The sequence below is a fragment of the Euprymna scolopes genome, chromosome 24 (genome assembly GCF_053919585.1).
Source record: "Euprymna scolopes isolate OS-2025 chromosome 24, ASM5391958v1, whole genome shotgun sequence".
Lineage (NCBI taxonomy): Eukaryota > Metazoa > Mollusca > Cephalopoda > Sepiida > Sepiolidae > Euprymna > Euprymna scolopes.
In genome coordinates this window covers 62,617,362-62,641,633 of record NC_136505.1, presented here as the reverse complement: position 1 = coordinate 62,641,633, position 24,272 = coordinate 62,617,362, and the positions used below count along the sequence as shown (strand labels likewise).

General features: G+C 34.7%; 1 protein-coding gene across 4 annotated transcripts in view; it reads left to right on the top strand.

Annotated features, from left to right (window-relative positions):
• Nucleotides 1-24,272, top strand: part of LOC145246746 (histone acetyltransferase type B catalytic subunit-like) — a 142,807-nt gene that overhangs the window by 51,247 nt on the left and 67,288 nt on the right. For all 4 annotated transcript variants that reach the window (XM_080108513.1, XM_080108512.1, XM_080108510.1 and 1 more), the window contains exons 7-9: nucleotides 1,963-2,067; nucleotides 7,098-7,204; nucleotides 14,745-14,896. In XM_080108513.1, coding sequence (XP_079964639.1) covers nucleotides 1,963-2,067; nucleotides 7,098-7,204; nucleotides 14,745-14,896 — 364 coding nt within the window. The remainder of the gene's footprint in view (nucleotides 1-1,962; nucleotides 2,068-7,097; nucleotides 7,205-14,744; nucleotides 14,897-24,272) is intronic.

Genomic DNA, 24,272 nt, shown 5'->3' with positions numbered 1-24,272 from the left:
AGTATATTTTATTAAATTTATTTTTTCTAGGGCATCACTACTTATCAAGGCCCATGGGCTACTCAAGGATAAGGAATAACAAGTGTCAAGTAGATTGGGAGACAAAACCTTGATGATCAGTAATAGTGGAACTTGGGTAGAGTTTAATTTATAAGCGAAAGGTTCAGCAAGAACTTGATTGGTAGATTTGAAAACAGCCATGTTATAGTCAACTGGGAAGCAACCCCACGGTATTGTCTTCCACAGTTCTATGAAAGAAACTTTGCTTATGGAATTTTTGTTTAGTTTTAGGCACTGATAAAGAGTAACAGAAATTATTAACAATTGTTGCTAGACAAGTATTTGTTGCACATCTTTGGGAGTGGAGGGGCGGGGGACCATAGGTTGAGCATCTACTTTGAATCATTTTTGTCTGAATAAAATCGCCCTTTAATTATTTTTTTTTTTTTTTTTTTATCAAATCAAAAGGCGCCTGGTTATAACTTTCATCCCTCCTTCGATCACCAGCAACTCCATAACATGGTAAAAAAACAAGCCAAAAACTATATGGTCCCTCGACTGATGCTTTGAATTTTAAGACAAAAATAAAAATTAGCCCCAAAAGATGTTTTTCAGTCCTAAAACACCAGATGTATATCCATATGGTCTTGCTTTTGGGTAATTTTCAGCAACATCTAATGGTCGGAAAAGATTCTATGTCCCGAAAAGTGCTATTTTTGGCGATTTTGACCTTCAGGGGACGCAACCAGAATTTTTATAAAAAATCTGAGAATGTTTCATTTCCTCCCTTGGGTAGTTGTAACTTCATGCAAAATTTCAGAAAAATGTAATGAGTAGTTATTGAGAATTTTTGGGAACAAATTGATAAAGGTGAATTCTAAGGACCAAAAATAGTTCTAGTAGGTCTTCTACTTTATTATTTTTGTAATTTTTACCAATTTCGACATGACACGTAATTATGTAATATTTTTTTTTAACTGAAATGCATTTGTTTTAAATTGAATTATACTACACAAGCACTGAATTACATTTCTGAAAATTTATAAAACCATAGTTAATAGTGTTGGGATGATTGATCGGAATCGGGAATCAAAAAAATCGAAACTTTTGGTGGTATTGGAATCGGAAAAATTTGTACTTATGTTTTGATTCTAAAAACGATTCCTTTATTTTATTTTTTATTTTTTTTTTTTTTTTAAACAAAATCTTCCATTGCTGATAGTAATGATGAAATAACAAATATTTATTAATTTTAAACGACCAGTAAAACTAAAATTTATAGATCTCACCCTCAACATGTGTTTTTTACGTTTAAGAAAATATCTGCACATTTAACATAAAATTTTACGGTAATCGGAAAAGGAATAACAGCATTATAGTTAAATATTTAGAGATTCCTTTAGCACACGCCATGTGCATTCCTGGACTATAAAAAATAAAGAAAATAAAAAACGTTGAACAACCACGACACAGACGTGTCCCACCTAAAAACTACCATCATGAGGTGTAAGAAGGGAAAAAAAAATCTTGATAAGGGCGAGTTTCTTTGCCGAAACATATTGATAAACATTACTTTTAAATTATTATTTTTTGCATTGGATAGCTTCAAAACATATTTTTATATACGTGTTCTATGTGCTATTCTATTTAACAATGCTTTCAAACAGGAAACCAACCAATTATTTAGAGATTTATCAAGAATCAGAATCAGGAATTTAGTACGGAATCGGTAATGGTATCAGAATTTTGTGATAAGTCATCACTTATTAGCAACTGGAGAATAAGAGTTGTTGAGATTGATGAAATATCAGTTGAATGAAGAAGAATATTACGAGAGGATTTAAAATGATAAATTGAATGAACAAACTACTAAGTGTGTTGTCTCCTTTGTATGAAGGCTTTCATTTTTTTCAGGCTGGCACTTTCATTGTAAAACAATTTTTCCTCTTTTTCTATTAACAGATTTGAAAAATACCAGAAAAATGGTGGCTTCTGCTATGCAACTGTTGGCTACATGACTGTTTACAATTATTATGCATATCCTGAAAAAATCCGTCCTCGAATAAGGTGCGTCGGTTTATTTATTTATTTTTTTTAATTTTTTTTTTTTTTTTTTTAGTAAAATAAATCTCATTTCAGAGTCGGTTTAACGTTTGTTGGCATGTGTTGGCCAGCCTTTAGAAATTGACTTTCAAACTAATCTATCTCTGGTCAGGTATTTATTTACCCATCTTAATCACTTTCTGTGTTTTTGTAGAGTTGAGTGTAATAATCAAAGAAGCAAGCGCTCATATATATATGTGTGTGTGTGCCTTGTGTGGCTATACAACTTACCTTCAGGTAGGGTCTGAGAGAGAGATTAAAGATGGCAGCCGTGGCTTTGTAAGGTGTAGTCTCGTGGAATTGCACAAGATCACACCGACCACCACACACATATACAAATGAAATGCAGTCTTTTTTAATAAAACCCCTGTTGGCAGAGGTGAGGGTGAGAAACACGTGCTGGAAGTTGAGAAAGTTGTGAGGAGGAGGAAATACAGTGACAAATTTTATCTGTGACTTTTTGTTTTTGTATTTTGATTTTTTTTTTTTTTTTTTTCTCTCCCATTTAATTGCAGTTTTTTCTTGGCTTTCCCCTCTCTGCTTCCTCCACTCTTTTATATTTACAAACCCAAGAACTCTCACTCATTCTTTCAACATGACCAAACCAACAGTCTCATCATCATATTTAATTAAATGTTTGTTTTACATGTTAAAATGTGTTGAATGGCTTTTAGAAATCGACTTCCAAACTAACTTGTCTCTGACTAAGCCTTTATTTATCCTTGTTTCTATGACATGCATTTTTATCACTTCCTGTGTTTTCTTATTCATTCTTTCAATATGATGTAGAATATGCCCAAAACGTGAATGTCAAAAGGCAGTCCAAATCCAAATATCCCATGTTAAAATAATCTAAATTTCACATCGATCAAGCATTGATTGCAGATTTTTACTTGTAGTAGAACAACAATCACCCGAATGCCATGCTAGATTGCATTGATCTCTCACCTACAACGGAAACGTTGGTTTTAGTTAAAAATAAAATAACACGGAAACTATTTATCATACTTGTATATCAGGCAAAATATTTGTATACACCAAAAATTACGGAGAAATGTCAAGTAGGATGTTAATAAAAAATAGAATAACTTTACTATTCAGAGCCAACAAACTCCGACTCACGACATGACTTCATATTAGAATAGAGTAGAGATCCCTAGATGTAAAAGATCTTTCTACTCCAGTAGTTTCTTCCCCAGAACCGCTAGACTCTGGAATTCCATTCCAGGTTCCTGCTTCCCTAACTGTACTGACATGCAGAAGTTCAAGTGTAACGTGAACCGACATCTTGCTGCCCAAATCCCAACATAGTGCCCCAGTAGTTGCTGCCCCTGATAGTAGCCCCTTACATCAAAGTGGCAATGTGCCTTGTTTGGGGTGAAAATGTAATATTTAAAATTTAAAAAAAAAAAAAAAAGATAATTACAGACACATAATGGTGTTGCTTTAACTTATACTCGGAAATATAAGAAACTAGTAGGAGTATCCTGTGTTGCCCAGGTGTAGAGAGGTTTTATGATGAGGGTATTGAGCAATGGAGCCCTAAAAAAAATTAATCAACTCCCTTGAAAAAAAATTTTTTTTAAATTAGCTGCAGTAGCCAGGCTCAAACCTGTAACACAAAGATGGAAAAGAAAGTGAAAAAACCCAACCATTTAGCCCCTATGGCCACTGCGACAAAAGACATCGGCGGGTTTTGAAATAAGGCTAGTCATTGCAAGGCGTATGATGACTTTGCAAAAATGTTGATGAAAAATGTGACCCCTCCTTGTAAAAACCAGTTTAGTTGATGCTGAAATGTGACCCCTACAGGGCCGGAACAGATGCACAGGCTTGAAGGAAAGGTGCAACTGACTCCAATCCCTGTGGCATCACGTTTCGTCTCTGTCCAGTTGTAGGATTTGTCCCCGTCGTTGTGGTTCTGAAAATAGACTGCACTTGAAAGCAACGGCATTTTCTAAACAACAACAAAAAAAAAGTTATGGATTAACTTTTTTCATAACGTAAAATAAGTATTGCATTAAATGTTATAAATAATATGTACACAAGGCGTTAGTCACTTGCACAGATTCTAGGGGCTGGCTTTCGTTTGCTAACAAAGTTCTTCGCCTGTTATCGTCAGTTTACACTTGAGAAAAAAAATCAACTTAGAAAAGAAAACAAAGGCGCGTCTCAACCAGGTTGCAATGGGAGGTGGGTTGCCGAACACGCATGGCAGTGTGTTTCATTCAGATGTCTTCGCTTTTCGTTATATTAGAATCGGTCAGCTGTAACTCCGCCTTCTCAATACGGGTCCCCAATGGCGATCAGCCAATCAGAAGTTGTCCCTTTGCTGGGTCCAGTAACGTTCCGCTTCCCAAAGGTGGGGGAAGGTCCAAGTATTTCCCACCAACCTCTGAACGCCCTGACGCAGAAGAAAAAAAGAAGAAATTAAAAAAAAAACTACCTTTAAAATTATCGAAGAGAAAAAACGTTTTCCTCTCCTTATTTGAATTCGTCAGCAGCCATGGCAAAACTGAATTATTATTTTGGTAAAAGCAATAAATATCCATGCCCCGTGGATTGGCGACTTTTATGGTTTCATTATCAGATGTCATATGCCTTAAAGTCCAATTTATGAGAACTGGTCTATCTTGCAATAAACATTTGTTTCTTTCGTCTTTAATTTATCACCAGTCGTGGAATGCTTTTCCCAAAGGCCTTCACGGTCGATTGCCACTTAATTGACCATCTGACGGCTATCACTTGCTTCAATTCTCTGGAAATCCCTCAATTAAACATAAGTGCCGAATTTTCCCTGCTTGGGAAATATATATTTATGGTGTCTACTTGAACCTTTCAACTATCTATCTTGTGAGGGAATCATTTGATCACCTGTTAAGAACACATCTACCCTTTTCTTCCATCATCATCATCATCACCATCATTATCCTGTTAGATTCAACAATATGAAATCTCCTGAATTTGTGCCCAAAGGACCACCCAAGAGACCAGCTGTCTCTCAATCCACCAGCAAGGTTCACCGGCATTGTCCGGTGACCCATCTCGTTACAGAAAGAATGAATGTTTTTGAGCAAGCTTTGGATATTTGTCATCCACGAGACTGAGCTTTCAAACGGTACCAATTTTGCCAGTGTTGGTCGTGTGTGTCAAAAGTTTTAGCAAGACATAAACATACACACACACACTAACAGATGTCTTCAGTAAAGCATTACCTACAGTCAAGCATGGTGGTGGGAATGTTATGATCTGGGGCTGCATGAGTGCTGCAGGTATTGGAGAGTTACATTTCATTGAGGTAAACATGAACTCCAACATGTACTGTCAAATACTGCAGCAGAGCATGATCCCCTCCCTCCAGAAACTGGGTCACAGAGCAGTTTTCCAGCATGATAATAGCCCAAAACACACATCCAAGACAACCACTGCCCACTGCTTTACTGAAGAAGCTGAGGGTAAAGGTAATGGACTGGCCAAGCATGTCTCCAGACTTGAACTCAATAGAACATCTTTGGGGCATCCTCAAGCACAAGGTGGAGGGGCGCAAAGTCTCAAATATCCGCCAGCTCCGTTACATCGTAATTGAAGAGTGGAAGAGCATTCCAATGGCTACATGTGAAGCTCTGGTAAACTCCATTGCCCAGGAGAGTAAAGGCAGTTTTGAATAATGATGGTGGCCACGAAAAATGTTACAGTAGACATGAAAAATATTGACATTTGACAACTTTTCGTAAAGAGTGTACTCAATTTTGTTGCCAGGGATTTAGCTTTTAATGGTTATATTTTGAGGGGAAAATAAATTAACTCTGTTATATATGCTGCAGACAGACTACTTTTCATTGTGTCAAAAAATCATTTTTTTCAGTGTTGTCCTATGAAGAGATATACTTAAATATTTGAAGAAATGTGAGGGTTGTACTCACTGTGTGTGTGTGTATGTATGTATATATATATATAGTAATTTATAAAATATATATGGCGATTAAGCTACACTGAATATTCTGCGTTTCATCCACTATAGGATTCGTCAGGCTTATGCGTGAATTCTGTGGTTGTTTCTTGTTTTTATATATGTTGAGGATTTTTAGTTAGCCAATCAGCTTTTTAGTATCCACCGCGCCCCTTCCTATCAGCCAATGGGCATGCATTTTATCGAACAAACAAGAAACAACCACAGAATTCGCGCATAAGCCTGACGAATCCTATAGTGGATGAAACGCAGAATATTCAGTGTAGCTTAATCGCCATATATATTTTATAAATTACTAACTAGCTCTACCTACGTATTGAGCACTTTTGAAGTAAATACTTAAAGTTTACGCATAAATCTATACTTTCGTATATTAAATTTATGTGAGTAAATGAAGTAGTGTGGGTGACCGAAAAATACAATTGCTAATTACTTAGGATCTCTATCCCATCATGGCTGGCAGAACAAGAGCATGCTACTCCCATGAAGTAAATAAAGGGTTCTATTCAAAATTCCGTCCAAATTCTTGTGTTCAACAGAAATGTTCACAAGTTCGACATGATACACCCGAAGAAGGTCGGAGATTAAATCGACTGAACCGTTGTGAAAATCACGCTCAAGATGAGAACAGTAGTCCGATGAATCAAAATAATATGATTGACATTCTGCTCAGTATTTTTCAGTAGTTTTTGTGTACACAAATATTGTTTTTATTAACATAGAGATTAAGTTTTGAAAACTTACTTTATGAAATGAATTACATAAGCTGGTAGTTGTCTGCGAATCTACTAGCACAAGTGATAATGCCTCAGTCAACAAGTAAATAACTTTTTCTCCTCTTTTTCAGGGAAGATATTGCTGGAAGTGGTGTGGGGGAGGGGGCTTGTGACCAAACATACATTCTGTAAAAGGTCAGGAGTCTTCATTGATTTCAAGAGTTGAATTTAGGGTAGGGTGGGAGACATTTTGTACATTGAAATGTTTTAATATTCAAACTTGTTTTTCTATTTTCTTTTCTTTGTAGTCAAGTGCTTATTCTGCCACCTTTTCAAAAGCAAGGTCATGGGGCTCACCTGTTGCAAACTTTTTATAATGAATGTTATACTAAACCAGAAGTGCTCGATATTACAGGTAAGTAGTAATAACTTATATTTTCCGTCAGATTATCCTGTAATGTGCATTCATTTGTAGCCATACCTCTTTTCTTTATATGAACTAGTTAATTCATTGTCCAGAATTCCCCCTATATTAAAAACAGAATAAGAAAAATCAAATTTTATTAGTAACAGAAAAGCAACTGTCTTGTCCACCATTTTGAAAACAATCTTTTCTTTTCTTTTTTTTTCTTTTCTTTTTTTTTTTCTTTTTTTTTTTTTTTTTTCTTTTTTTTTAAAGTTAGATAACTCAATTAAAACTAGTGGGGCCTGTGGAAATTCCACAGGGGACTCATATGTAATATATTGATGTTGGCATTCTGTAGGTGTTCAGTGTAAATAGAAACACCCTCCCTGATATTATTGTAGCTCTTTTGTTAAAACTGCAAAAGCATTATAGTAGAGACGCCTGGCATAGCCTGTCGTAAAGTACGCTTAAATATATTTTATTTCTTGCAGATTTCATATATATTATTATAGAATTAATGTTCTATCTGTTTTTATATATTATAAAGTTGCGATTTCAAAAATAAAAAAATATCCATATGACTTGGGTGCATCAGCTTGAATCGAAACTGAAACCAAAACTTATGAAAAAATACATATATACATATATATATATATATATATATAATTTGAGTTCCTTCAGCTATAATCAAAACTTATGAAGAATTCTTGGTAAAATTATTTATTACAAGAAATGGAAGTCCATAACAATTAAATGACAGTCACTTGGATGTAAGCATAACACACAAAATAAATAACACACGCTATTTTATTTATATATAGATTTGTGAGATTTCTTGGAGTTTCTGTTAATCACTTTATGATTTTCTTTATAAAAATAAAATTGATAAATTTATGTAATTCTTTTTTGGAAATATATTTTTGTTTCGTCAAGGCTACGTAAATCCGTAAATCACACAGTTTCCCTTTTTTCATTTTTTTTTTTTTTTTAAATATAGGGGAGTTCTGGACAAAAACAAACATAATTATTTTCTTGTTTGTTGTATTATCACTATGTTTTATACATAAAATATCACTATGTTTTATGCATAAAATATCACTATGTTTTATGCATAAAATATCACTGTTTTATGCATAAAATATCACTGTTTTATGCATAAAATATCGCTATGTTTTATGCATAAAATATCGCTATGTTTTATGCATAAAATATCGCTATGTTTTATGCATAAAATATCGCTATGTTTTATGCATAAAATATCGCTATGTTTTATACATAAAATAGAGCTGCTTTTCTGCCATTTACTACTTGCCAATCTGCCTTAATCGGTTAGCATGCCGTACTTAAACAAAAGTTGTGAGTACTTTTTTCTTTTTTTTTTTTTTTGCCTTGCTTTTCATCAGTTACCTTCAGTTGAGATGTGTGTACATAACTGGAGCTATATCGAACATGTGTATACCTTCATAGGCGATTTCAATATAGAGTTGACTACAATCTGGGCAAAACTCTGTCTCAAATCCCACAGCAGAAATCATATCATCAAAATAAACAAAATCAGTTTACAACTTCACACTTCTGCATACCATCTACAAAAGACTCTGTATGGGGCTTGCTTTTAATTGGACGAGCAGTACCAGCTTATCTTCCAGAAAGATAGGTTTCATTAGGGAGTAATCTTCCTAGCAGCCCACCATACCTATTATAAATGAAATAGTGACATCGTGTATAAAATAGAGAATTGCTGCCAACACTTGATCTGCAAACTTGGCCCTATCGGATCAGATGGTCTAAAGATACCAGTTTACTCACCTAAAATGTACCAAACATTGATGTATTTTTTTTTTCCTTTGGAAAACTCAGTTATATTCTGCAAAGCCAAAAACAACAATTTTACTCCAGAAAACAACTAAAGCAAGCACCATCAATAAATATTTGAAGATATAAAGAATTGTAAGCATAAAAACCTTTACCAAAATGGCCGGATTTGGCATTAAATAACCTGAAATGGGTTGATATTTTATAAAGCAAAATAGCCAAACTAAACACCATACATAAATATTTGAAAGCATGAAGAATTTGAAGTATGGGAATTTTTGTCAAGGTGTTCAGAATTGACATTAAATAACCTGAAAAGGGTTCATAAACTGTAAAAACAAAACAAACAAACCAGATCTGCAAACACCACAAAATAATTGCCAAAACCTTTCAGCGTATGCAATCTAGGGTTGTTGATGATGACTGTCATCTTTCCAATGTTAATCTGAAATCCTTTTGGTTCTATATTGGCTTAGTACAGGCATGAAAAGTCCTTGAATTTTGACTTTTATCTTGAAAGGGCCTTATTTCTATATTACCTTGAAAAATCCTTGAAAATATGGAAAATGTCTTGAAAAGACCTTGAAAATCGTGTTCTTTATGTCCAGTAAAAATTTGTGTGGAAATATTTAGAAGAAAATCAAAATAAATACTAATGAATTATTATTAAGTACCATTAAAATATTTTTTTAAATATTGAAAATAAAATCGAAATACATTGTTCTGAAATTGCATTATATTATTGTGGATACAAGAGTTAGGTCCCTTTATCATGAAACTATCTGATGTTTTCCATATAACGTTGAGTAGTTTTGTTTTAAAAGGACGTAACTCTTCTATCCACAGTATCGGAAATTTAAAAATAAAATGAACATAGACCAATCTACAATGGGGAAAAATAAAATTTAATCACAGTGGGTCAGAGAGTATGAATATGATTGTTGATAGGCATATTGTTTTGTATGTAAATGAAAATGATTTTTCCTGTTATCAATTAAGTTTTTTGGTTTATTATATCATTTGTTTACGCATCAAATTTTAGTGGACCTGAACAAGCTTTTCCCCCTGCCGTAAAAATAATTTCTTTTCACGTTTTCTTATTTTTTCTGCGGATTGTCATTGATAACAGACTTAACATTCATATTATCAGGGGAAAAAAATTTTTTTTTAAAGATTATTTAATGACTTAACTCATAGCTTCACTATATCTCACTCCCTATCACAAATTGTTACGTTTCCAACCCGTTGCCCTGACCAGGAAGGACAATACGCGTCACTTCTAGATCTGTTTTTGACCACAGTTCCTGATGATTGCATAACAAAGGCCGATAGCCCACTCGGGAACGCTGATCATGCAGTGATAATGGTTGAAATCGCCCTAAATACTAGAGCCAAAACTGAAGAGCCTGTGCTCAAAACAACGAGATATTATAAAAAGGCTGACTGGGAAACCATCAGGGAACTAATCAGAGATGCCCCATGGGGAAATATTTTTTCTCTCCCTGCTGAACAGTGTGCAAACGAGATCACTGACTGGTTCAAAACTGCAATCGAAGCGCATGTTCCCATGCGGAAATTTTATAGTAAGCCCCACTCTTCCCAATGGTTTACTTCGACTTGCGCAACTGCCATTGCTCAAAAGCAGCGTGCACACCGCAGATTTAACCAACATAAGTCCAGTTCAAACAGACTGAAGTATATAGAAGCTAGAAATAATGTTAAGAAAGAAATAGCGACAGCTAAGAGAGAATTTACGGAAACCACTAAAAAATGCATCAAAGCACAAAAACTAGTAACTCAAAACTTCTGGAAAATCTACAACAGTGTAGTAAATAATGGGAAATCAACAATTCCCCCACTAACCAACAATCACGAGGTTGTCTCCTCAGCAATCGAGAAGGCTAACATGCTTGCCAGTCGGTTTGCCTCCAACTCCACACTGGACCCTTCCAACCACCCCCTACCTGACTTTCCTATGCGGACAGACGCCACGCTAGACGATCTGAAAATCATCCCTGCTCAGGTGCATGCTATTATAAAAAACCTTGACACTTCAAAAGCATGTAGACCCGATCTTATCCCAGCTGTGCTATTAAAAAATGCTCAGCCGAAGTAGCTCCAGTTCTCTCCAAACTCTACAACAAATGCCTTAATGAAGCTTGCTTTCCGGGCTGTTGGAAAACTGCTTTTGTTGTACCAGTATTCAAGAATTCTGCCGAAAGGACTGACCCATTAAATTATCACCCCATTAGCCTCCTCCCACTTTTTGCCAAAATATTTGAGACCTTAATTAACCATGCTCTAGTCCATCACCTTACAGATGCTAAACTTCTGACTGACCAACAATATGGATTTAGACAAGCCCGTTCCACAGCAGACATCCTAACTCTAATCTCTGAACATATATACCATTCACTGGACAAAGCGGGGGAGGGCAGAGCAGTAGCTCTAGATATATCTAAGGCTTTTGGCAGGGTATGGCATGAGGGTCTCCTCAGGAAAATTAGATCATACGGTATCACTGGTAGAATACTTAACATAATTAAATCCTTCTTAGATAAGAGAAAAATCCAGGTTGTCCTCGACGGTCGTACATCTAAACAGTGTGATATAAATGCGGGAGTGCCTCAGGGGGTCTATCCTTGGACCTGTATTGTTCCTGATATTCATAAATGACCTCCCCGACAACATTGCCTCTGAGATGGATATATATGCTGATGACACCACACTCTATAACAGGCATGACAGGAAGACGAATGAACACATTTCTAAAGAAATGGCAGAAACACTAGAGGCTAATCTGTAGTGAAATGGGGACAAAAATGGTTAGTCACATTCAATGCCGCCAAGACTAAACTAGTTTCATTCAATAATTACAAGAAATCCTCTCTACCACCTATAGCAATGGCCAACGACTCTTTATCTGAGAGTACATCTTTCAAACTGCTTGGCCTAACGTTCACAGGAAACATGAGTTGGAACAATTACATTGAAGGCATTGCCAGGTCCGCTGCAAGAAAGGTGGGCTCTCCCTACCATGCTAGACAACTACTAACACCCGAAAGTATCCTGTACCTCTATAAGGCCACCATTCGCCCATGCATGGAGTATTGCTGTCGCATTTGGGTTGGTGCATCTGCTACTAGTCTCTCGCTCCTTGACAAGGTTCAAAAGAGAGTCGCAAACCTAATAGGCCCTGAACTGGCATCTAAGCTTCAGCCTCTGTCCCATCGACGAAATGTTGCATCCCTCTGCCTGTTCTACAAGTATTTTAGTGGTGAATGCTCTGACGAACTGCAATCACTTGTGCCCCCACGACGTGAGCACCCTCGACAAACCCGACAGGCTGCTAAATCCCACCCCCATACTGTAGAGATTCCTAGATGTAAAAGATCTTTCTACTCCAATAGTTTCTTCGCCAGAACCACTAGACTTTGGAATTCCATTCCAGGTCCCTGCTTTCCCAACAGTACTGACGTGCAAAAGTTCAAGTGTAACATGAACTGACATCTTGCTGCTCAAATCCCTACATATTGCCCCAGTAGTTGTTGCCCCTGATAGTAGCCCCCTACACCAAAGTGGCAATTTGCCTTGTTTGGGGTGAAAATGTAATAAAAAAAAAAAAAAAAAGGACCGCAAAAAGGGGTATCACCTTAATAGAACATTATAATTAAAAAGTGATCCCCCACATTAAATTATTTGATAAATTTTTTAAAAAAATTTTTCTGCTAATATGAAAGTTAAGTCTGTTATCGATGATAATCCACAGAAAAAATAAAACATAAAAAAGAATTTTTTATGGCGGGGGGGGGGGGGGGGGGGGGGGCTCGTCCAGGTTCGTCCAAATTTTGTTTTTATAACTTGAATTTTGTCTTTGAAAAACCTTGAAAAGTCTCTGAAAATGGACATTGAAAATCTGTATGACCCCTGGTTTTGCACACAGTTTTTCCTCTGATTCAGCAATTATTACTAAATCATCGACATACAACAGTTTCTAAGGGCATCCTGTACAGTGTTTCTTTGGATAATGCTTTAAGTACTGTTGGCATATTTACTTTGGTGAATCTCTGCTCCATTTAAGGAATTTTGATATGGTTCAGAAACACGTCTAATTTGGTTAGTTCCACTATTTCTTCTTTTCTGCACCGTCTTCTCACATATCTCCGTCTTAGTCTTTTCTTTAAATAATATTATGGCATGTATAATATTATGGCATGTATAATATTATGGCATGTATAATATTATGTGTCTGTCAAAATTGTCTGATTTATTCTCTGCTTTCTTTGTCATGATGACGTCTTTTCCTTGGGTTACTAGCATTTTTTGTCACAGCAAACTGCACTCTTGAGCTTGTTCTAAATACCCTCGGTCGTGGAAAAAGGGTTCTTAAATTTAGATAAGCAGATATGGCTTTCTCAAATTTAGCACTATCAGCAGACTTGCAGGGCTTCCAAGTTTGTAATTTAGGTTTGAAAGATTCAGGTTTATAGATGGTCATGAGAGTATGCATTTTCAAATCACCAACAATTTCAACTTGTTTGCGTGCGCATGCTGCACAAGTTGTGATTGTCTGCTTTATGTGATACTTAATTTTGACATTGGCTGTAGTGTTGTGATGTTGTGTTGGTCACTGCTGTTAAGAAAGGATTTTCCTTTCAAACAAAATCAAAAATCAAGTTAAAGACAAATGAAAATGTTTTATTTTGAAAGGTTTAAAATGATACAGTTTTTAATACAAAACAGACTTGCAGTCCAAATGACATTCACTTCCAACCAGACATAATTCAAAAGATTGATCTGCTTAAATTCCTTACTCCATGGTGAGCATGACCAAAAAAAAATACTTAACAAACAGTGTTCGTCGGCTGACTGAAAACATCTAAGCCCCCATTTCTCTGTTTAACTTAGAAGTCATAACTTACTATCTAGTAATGAGTACTAACAAAGTAAATACTGAAAATGTATACATAAAATTTTAGACGGATACATGTAAAATATATGCTATTGTTGCTTGGGATAGGCAACACAGTACTTGAAAATTATTTGCTGATGGTCATAAAAGAAACGATTGACCAAGTCTATTATGAGGAGAGGACATTAATTCTGTAAGATCTCAAGTGGTCTGCTTTCTTAGCATAAACCTTTGTTTTCAAGAAGCCATTATTATTTCAAGTCCTTTCTTGGGTGGTCTCTTCGTTTAGCAAAGTATTTCTCCCATTGCAAGTTTGCCGTTTGTGGCATGCATCTATTCATCCCACAGTAAACATTAAAGAAGTTTGTGAAAGAATTTCTGTACTTAAAATCACGTTTTTTTTTTGGGGGGGGGGTACCTATATGAAACCAGGGTTTATAAATATGCCAGAGAAGTCGAGTCTAGATTTTTGTTGGTAATCTTCATTTTTGTTTTGTCAAGAGTCTAGGATTTTTGAATTTGAATTAATATTCATTATAATGGCTGATCAGAATACATTTTGGACACTGAACCTGATTTTATTCTATCTGGTGTCCCAATTTGAGAAGTATGGAGTCATCCCTTTAGTTGCTATTACTCCCAGGTCAGTTTGAGCTGGAGCCGTAGTATGTGGAATAAGTAAAATTTATTATTCACATTATTACTTTTAAAAAAAAGAAAACAAATTAATTTGTAAATTTGCCTCCTCCCCCTCCTCCTATTTCTTCTCGCTCTCTCTTTCATTGTCCTGTGTGAAATAATTTAAATTTTCTATTTTGGCAGTTGAGGATCCCTCTGATAATTTTCAGCGTTTACGAGATTTTGTTGATGCAAGAAATTGCATGGCACTTCCCTGTTTTCACCCAGACCAACTTCGAAAAGGATTTTCTGAAGAAATGGCAACAGAATCCCGCATGAAACTAAAGTTAAGTAAGGTATGTCTTTTTTAAGGAACTTTTGTACACTTAATGATTTGAAACTATGGCTTGTTACTAATAATAAGTTTTGTACATTCATTTCATTTGTCTCTATCTCACAGAGAGAGAGGGTCCTGGATATGACCTTATACTATATCCAGTGGTGAGGCCCCAGCTTGCGGGCTTTGGGGAATGTGGAGCCATCCTTTAATTTCCATTGCTCCCAGGTCCACTCTGACCCGAAGTGATAGTACCTGTTAGGGTCCCAACTATGGGTTAAATAGAAACCTACTTGAAAGCAATAAGCATATTCTATTAAAAAAAATTTTCTTCAAAATCTTTTGATTCGGCGTTAAATAACCTGAAAAGGGTTGATATGCCGTAAAACAAAAACAACCAACCAACCTTAGAGAGATTAGAAAGTAAAAATGAACTTGGGTAAAATATAGATGAACAAGTATTAAATCAGTCTTAAAGATAAAAGCAGTTAAATCAAATTGATAACATGTACTGCAAGTATCAAAACATATATATATATATATATATATATATATGAAATAAAAAGTTATCTTGTGGAATTCTTGTCATCAAACCTAAATGGCGTTGTAGCTACTAAATCGATATTTGATTCTGCCTAGTATGGCATTTTACAATCCATTTTAATCATGAAAAGGAAAGTCTATTGGTTGATTGCATACTGTATCCAAACATATAACATTTATTAAGGGTAGCCTCATGATAAACACCTATTTTTCAAAGCTAAGGCATAAAATAAAGAGTAAATTCCCTTATATCTTAAAGATGTCTGATTAATCTGCAGATAGAAGACTAATTCATAGACATTTTATTATTACTTGCGCAAAGGTAAACTAAACAATTAAAGGTTGTATTAATAGTAACTTATAAATCCTGTTTTGTCTGTTAATTAGGTATTATTTGATCAATCTATAGCACAATTTCCAAATAAATTAGTAATTGTATCTGACTTGAGATACATCTTCAAAGTTTTCTATGAGCATAAGTAGGTTTTAAAGGTTGTATAAAAGCTAGAACAAAATATGATCCAGACTATCAAGCAAAAAGAGATAATAAACAAAGAAATGAAAAATATTCCACAATGCTGACAAACTTTTAAGAACATTAAATAACCTAAAATGGGAATGAATAGTTTGATCAGTTGTTCCACCTTCAGCACAGTTATCAGCCAGGGATTTTTCTCTCAACACCAAAGCCAGTAGGATCTAGGCCATTGTTCAGGTGGCTTATTTCCTGTAGGCTGAGGTATGTCTCTGGTTCTAGGCAGTTTTATGAAATTCACTTTCCCAGGCTTTGCCTTCTTCCTTTGAGAGGAAGTTAGTGTTAGGCTAATTGTCTGAGACGCTTTTACCGGGGGAATGCCAAGGGCACTTTTGGCAGTCACATCATCAGGCTATGGAAGGGAGATGAATAACTTCAGTGCCGTATATCTTTTTAAATACCAACAATTGACATAAACGGGGGAGGGGGGTAAGAGAGTTCAAGTAATCTTCTTATCACATTAGTTAGTTGATTTGTTGGTTGATGTTTTCCTAGAATAAAACTCAGTAATTTCGAATGTCTTTGCATTTCAGCATTCTTCAAACAAGTTGCCTAAGCCACAACCATCATTTACCAGTTCAGCAAAATTGTTGTGACGAGTTCTATGCAAAGTGTGGAGTATTGTCCAAGGAAACGTTGGGATTATATTTAGACTAGTTTGCAAACACAAATCTTTAAACTTTTCTCTTGGTCATCTCTTCTGGGAGTGGAGACAATAGAACAGAACTGTTAACATCTCTGGATTGAGAAGATAAATATTTTTTACTAGCAAACATACTAGCGTTTTGCCATACATTGTATGCTCAGGTACCCGCTTCGCAGGTACCTTTGTAGTAAGTGGATGTTGTAAGAGCCGCACTAAATATGATCTTGACCTTGAAAAATGGTGTGCACCATCCCTAGGTTGGAGACCATCATCAAGTCAGGTTTTATCACGATTAATTCAATGGTGTGCGCTGTAAGAAAGTGTGTGTATGCGTGTACGATAACCTTGACCTTTACCTTGGAAAATGGTGTAATAAATCCCTTGGTGGGGGACCATTATCATGCCAGATTTGGTCATGATCGGTCCAGTGGTGTGGACTGTTGTACGCACACATACAAACTCTACTACCTTATATTTTGTCTGGTATTAACTTTTCCAGAGAATCTATTAATTCTTCTGAGAAAAAATTTCCTTAAATCTGTAAACATGCACTACGCAGTATGCTTAAATAGTGCATATAAATTGCAGACCTTGCAGATTAATAGATGCTTGGTCAAAGGAAGAAATAGGTGACACAGAACTGAGAACATCTTTGACTTGAGTCTGACCACCTAAAAAATGTTTTTATTGTTTGAAAAAGTAAGTATCTTATTAAATTGAAAGATCATACTGTTTGAGAAAAGTGATGTCCACAATTATCTGCAGATAATCCTTCACGAATGGAGATTGTCTTGATGTTATCTTTGGTGGATATCTTGGGTGGTCGAATAGTGATCATTAACAAAGCCCAAAATCAGTCCAGTGAAAAGATTTCAGGAGATGGGAAGGGAAGGCAGTTAGAATCGGCCTTTTAGAGAAGGAAGAGTAGGAGTTGGACATTTTAGGTTTTCTTAGGAACTGCTGAGCAGTTAGGTTGGGTCCCTTCGATCTCTTAGTTGAAGGATTATTTATGAGACATGTTTCGATTTGGTCAGACAAAATTCTTATTCTGATAGTCTGCTATTCAACCTTGGGAAACGAGTGGCACTTGTAATCTTTCCAAAAGTGTTCATAAGTCCATGGTCTGCTGTGCTATGACTATCTAGATATAACCCCATTTTCTAATAGATTTTATTCCAAACTCTCCTTAGACCAATGACTTGACCCAACCAATGAACCCGGTCTTTTGACCAAAACTAGCAATTAATGTGATCTCAATACAATACTTTTTAAAAACCAAGTTATGTTTATGTAAGAGTATGTGATGGTGATACTCTTTTGATTTGAATTTGATAGATTTCTTGGTAAACTTGTCTTGCTTGAAAATCTTTGTACCCTCTGCATTTCTATCTATTTGAAAACCTTGCAGTAGCCTTTCTCTGTCAAATAATCTGCTTCATTTTTTTTTTTTTTTTTTTTTCTTAAATAAATCATTCCTTATTTTCAAAATTGAAAAACCAAACAACTTGTTTATTGTTCATTTGTTTACAGTGTGCAAAAGTAAATCTGGGAGAAACCGTTGTAGACCCAAATTTGTTTTTTCATACTGGAATTTTTCTGGAGTCTTTGAATCATACGTGGTCAGAAAAATTGACAAAGTTCTGTACTCTTTGGCTCTTTTGGGTTTTTTTTTTGGGGGGGGGGTCTTTTTTTTTCTTTTTTTTTTTTTTTGTTAAGTTATCAAAAAAAATTTATTTTAAAGGGTCATTTCAGTTTTTGATTAAAGTTTAAGATATATTGAGCCTAAAAACAACAGCGTAAATAGGATTCTCAACACTTATTACATATTACAAATATTTTATGATCAAAATCAATTTTCATCAAGCAAATTTATGACAGAAAATCAGATGTGAGATTTCCGCCTTTTTTAGTAAATCATAATAGAAAGAATTCCGCTTTTGCTTTGAATGTAGAAAAGGCAATAAAAAAAATTTTTCTGTTAAATAATCTAATTTTTGCTTAATCAACTTGTATCCACGACTTATAAACTTTTTTCTGTAAAAAGTAATTAATCAACAGATAGAGCATGATCACCATTGTTGATGTATATATGGCCTATCTAGCAGAAGCTAGATAGGGCTAAAATCGACGACCAATTTGATTGGAAGTTGCACAGTTCCAAAAATGGTGCTTAATACAGGTCTGAACTCTGTCAGTCGATTAATTCGAGCCAAGCCACATTATGACAAAGCCAATTTCCAAGGAAATCCCTCACCCCATTACATAATCCGGTATTAAAAAAAAACTCAGCATATCCGTTTGGTTTAAAACTGGATACCTTTTATTCAATTTGTTCCAACTCGTTTAACCAATTGATCTAGTGATCTTCATCAATTCCCTGTATTGATACCTCATTGTAATTCAGCTTCCTATTCCAATAGCTTTGTTCCAAGAACTGCAAGCTTGTAGAAATCTCTTCCTTTTACCTATATTTCAAGGTCAAGACAAAGGGCATCTTCTGTCTTTGTAATAATATTGTTTCATTCTAGTTAGCTCCTTAGATTAGTTGTCTTCATATCTTATTATCCATTAAAAAAAAATAAAACGTTGGGCAAAAAGAAATGAATGGTAAAAAAAACAGTTAAGGGCATGTCAAACGACTATGAACTATTTATGTCTGATGGGTTTGTATCTCCAGTGGGATATCTCAGGAATACTAAACTTGTGAAAATTCTAATAGACACTGATGCATCCTGGTCAATCACCTCAAAGGTTTAGTGTGTGGACTGAAAACAGCTATTGGCGAATCCTTTATAGTGTAGACAATTAATGGCCAGCATGTTACGCCACCTACATTTAAAACTAGAAGGTTAGGAATGAAATAAGTGATTGTGTAAAAATAATTATAATTATCCAGGAAGTAACACTGTAATATGAGAGTGAGAGGATTTAATGGATATAGAGTAAAACAGGTTGCTACTTTGCTTGTAGAAATACATAAATGAGAGTGTCATTTTGTTTGGAATGTAATTTAAAACGGTGATGAAATGTATGTATAGTTTTACAAAACCTGCTTTAAGAAAGAAAGATGTGTTTAGGTAGTGTTTGTGTGAAAGATGTGTTTAGGTAGTGTTTGGTTATTTTCGTATTGATTCTGTAGATGCAGAGAAAAAACAAAATGATTTTATTAATGTAGTAGATAACAGTGACTGGTCTGGTAGAAGTCAGTGATCACACCGTGATGGTCTTAACTAGTGCATCAGTGACCTAAATAAATTGCTTGGCCGAAAAATCCTACCTCATCTTTTAAATGTCTATTTGAATTGAACCAAAAAAGTATAAGACTAAAAAAAGAAAAAGACGTCTTCTACGGACATGTATCTCCTGCACATGCTAGCAAAAGTGTTAAAGAAAGTAGGGAGGAGAATTTCAAAATTAAATTTAAAGGAGGTGGATTACTTCCCTTGTGCCTTCAAGCATAATTTGAAGCAGAAAATCAGCTAGCGACCTATGATGCCTTAGAATAAGATCTTGCTAGCTGAGCAGTTTGTGATCTGTTTACATAAATTTTTGATTATCATTCTGTTTTTTTTTTGTTTTTTTTTTGTTTTTTTTCCACGAGGTGTGAAAATATACCAAACTTCTTTTTTGAAAATTTATTCATATTATTAAACTGCTAGCGGGCTAAATAACGAATCTCTCTACTTTATAATAAAATAGCAGGACCCTTAACAAGTATTATTTTAGAATTTAATGTAAAATGATTCTCCATTTTGAGCCATTCTAGTGATGTAGGGCAGTTACCCATTTTTTTTTTTTTTTTTTTCTATAGGAGATAAATTCTGTGCGCCGTTTTTTTCTAAAGACGGTTATATGTGGTTTTAGAAGGTCTGTGCAATTATGAGGTGTGAAGGTTGCCACTCTGACTTTGGGTTAATGATAGAGTTAAGGGAAATTATGTGTAAACGTCCTGAAGACTTAATAGAAAAAAATATAATTTTAGAATTTAAAGTGGGGGTTCGTTTCACAAATTTAATGTAAAATAATTTACCATTTCGAGACCATTCTAGTGTTTTATGATATTTGATTAATTTATTTTTTTATGGGAGATAAATCGTGCACTTTTTTTAAGGAAGGATGTTTTTTTTTACACTTCTATGTAGCTTACTGAAGAATTTTTTTTTGGTGAGGAGTTTGCCACTTGGATTTATTATTGTTAGAGCTAAAGAAGGTTTTAGGAGGAGGAGGCTTGCCACTCTTACCTAGGATGAGAGGTGGGATTAGGGAGTTTTTTTGGGTTTTTTTTAAGAGGGCATTTAACACCCATATGTACGGTTAGTGGGCCATAAACATTGGCTTTTGAAAATGTTATGCCTTAGATTTTGAACATCAAATTACTTTTAAATATGTAAACTTGCATAAATAAAGGGTGTGAAACTTTACAAGAATTACGACAAACAGACAAGAATAAATTTTGTTGTAAACGAATGATGTCACTAACAGAAAATGGACACTATTAAGTATTTTTTGCCCACCTATTTAAACATCAAAAAACACTTTTTGCTAAAGCTGACAAATCGTTCACAAATTTTGGATAAATTTGTTTTTTTATTTTCAATTACATTTCTTATCCGAGTGACATTATTTTGTTAAACTTTCCAGTTTAAGACATTTTTTATTTCTCTACCTGGACTTTGGGCCAAAATCATAATGTAGTATTCTGATGCTACACTTCGCCTTTTCTGTCCCCTGTCAGTGAAGGAGAAATCCTTCATGACTGAGAAAATTTTTATGTTTGTTCCTATCCAGATTGCCTTTTTTGGGAAGCTGGATTTTTCCTTCGTTAAAAACTGACCTTGTGTCTAACTCTGTCCTCATGAGGAGGCAAGTAAATAGCAACTTCCTTAGAAACTGAGAACCCCCTACAAATATTGATTTTTTTTTTTTTTTTTTTTTTTAATAATTGGGTACATTAGTGTCTATTCGATTATAATCTGCTGAAAAAATTGTAAAAACAGATGGGGGGGGATATCGGGGATGGGTGGGGACTACTGCTCGCACAGGTGAAGCAAAAAAATTATATTTCACATTTTTTTTTTTTTTTTTTTTTTTTTTCAAAACAAAACACTGTTTAATTCACCGTTGAAAACTAATGCAGTGGTTAAAAGTGAAACAAGTTACATATTTACAAAGCTTATTTTCTTGTTTTTTCAACCATATAAATATTTTTAAAATTTGACCAGAAATAAAGCCAGACTGGTTGGGATTGCTTTAATTATATATTCTGATAACTGAATAGCTCTAATTAAGTTAAATATGTTCTGATAACAAAATAGCTCCAACTAAATATGTAAGAACGTTTTTTTTATATTCATATTTTCATTTTTTAAATTTTTAATTCGTTCTGGAATAAAAAAATTAACAAAAAATGTTTGCGTACATCCATGCTATCGCTAATAGTATTGCTGCTGCTATTACAGATAGTTTTTAGATACTTTTTTAAAATAAAATGATTTTTTTTTCCAGATATCATGATTTTAAATTACTTGGTACCACAAGAGACAGCAAGTTACAATTTTACTTTTAACAGATGAAAATAATAAAAAGGATTGATTTATTTAATGGTGGATGTTTGAAGAAAATTTTTTTTTTAATTTTCAATACTCATCATGTTGAAGTCTTTTTACATAATGAAAAAAAAAATGAGTTGTCAAAAGAATTTCAGACACCCCAATCTATTAACAATAACTTGTATTTTAGTTAATTTCCAAATTTCATGAAAAAAATTTTAACACTAACATACAACTAATTACAAATCAGGGGGCAGGGGGTACAAAATCTTACCGAAAAACTGTTTTCTGATAACATTTTCATCACTGAGTATTCTGTGCATGAGTAATTGCATTTATGCAAAATGTAGTGAATTCATTTGGAGCTAGCTCAACTCAGCCCATTTGAATGCTATTACAGTGACAGAGAACGTATTATAGAGATAAGTAAATGCATCTAAAAAGTTAAATAAATGTTCCATTAACTGAAATATTTTATAGTTTTATAAAAAAACCCAAAAAATCTTAAATTTCATTGGTACATCTTGAAATTTTTTTGTCAGCACCAAAAAATTAAATTAATTTCTTTCTGTTTCCTCAAGAAAACTATTTATGGATATTCATAGCAATGTTAGGGTGCATTTAAGAAGATGCAAAATCTTGGAATGGTTTCGGATTTTTTGTGAATCAAAACAAAAATGTATGTCATCTCTCCTTGGTTTTCCAACATGTTGCTTGACAACACCTTGATACCAACGTCATCGCCACCACCTCTTTCATCATAATCTATATTCCTGGTGAACCAAGTGCAAAAGAGATCCAGACACTTGCACTTAAGGGAACAAGGAGGATACTAAAAAGAGCTCTCGGCTGGTTTCAATAAAAAGCAGGGCAATGTTGGGAGCTGGTTTGGCTGCCCCATACCCAACGTTACGTTACAATCTTCAAAGGAAGAAAATTAAAAAAAGAAAAAGAAAACAACAATACTATCACATACTTGATTGTCCAATACATGATAGCATATAAACTGAATGTTAAACTAAATATGATGATGACGACGACAATGATGTTAACGAGGGAGGGAGAGGGGCCGCTTTAGTTCTGGTCGGCAACCTTCCGAGAGCTGGTGACTCAAACAAATTACCAGTTTGCAAACCTAAACTCCATACTCCTTCTTTGCTTATTAGCCAAGTGCAGAAGTGTGATCACAGGGACTCTGCAGATACTCAGTACCTGGCATTGTTTCCTGACTAGAGCTGTGAATGCTGTGCATCTCAACCCGTTCTCTTAAAACTGGGTATCTTCAGGATGCTTGATTGCCACATATGTTCACATGATTAGACTTGGTCACTCTTGTCTGACAAATATGAGGGTACCGATTTGAGAATTTGTTTGGCTGCTGTAATCCGACTGAAAGGCTTGTGGACCTGAGCTCATCCATGCCATGTTATTTCCTCAGTTCTCTCCAAATGCTTCAACCTTAGCAAATCTTACCAAATTCTCTCCAAATGCTTCAACCTTAGCAAATCTTACCAAATTCTCTCCAAATGCTTCAATGCCTTACCAAATCTTGCTTTCCTGACTATTGGAAAATTGCATTGTACGATATTACTAGACAAATACTTAATATAATCAAATCCTTCTTGGACAAGAGACAAGTCCAAGTTGTTCTCATCAAAACGTCAAAACAACATGATATAAATGTGAGTGTGCTACAAGGGTCGACTCTTGGACCTTTATTATTCCTGATATTCATAAATTCCTTGATAAAATTGTCTCTGAGATGGGTATATTTGCTGATGACACCATGCTTTATAATAGACACAAGAGGGAAATAAATGAACACATATCTAAGGCAATGAAACCTTAGAGGAAGATCAGTCTGTGGTAATTTGTACAATCTACAGTCTAACCCATCTTTAAAAAGTTGTATCTTCAAATATTTTTAAGATATTATGATGAAATTTTGAACATATTATCATAATACCATGAAGGTTCAGTTGGCGTTATTTACAACCATCTCACTTGGTAACTTACAAACTAATTAGTATACTCCAGTTTCATTTTAAAAGCTTTTAAGTAGAAGCCTCATAAAAAAAAACAGTTAAAAAAATAGGAGGTAAGGCTTTATCATGATGCAAAA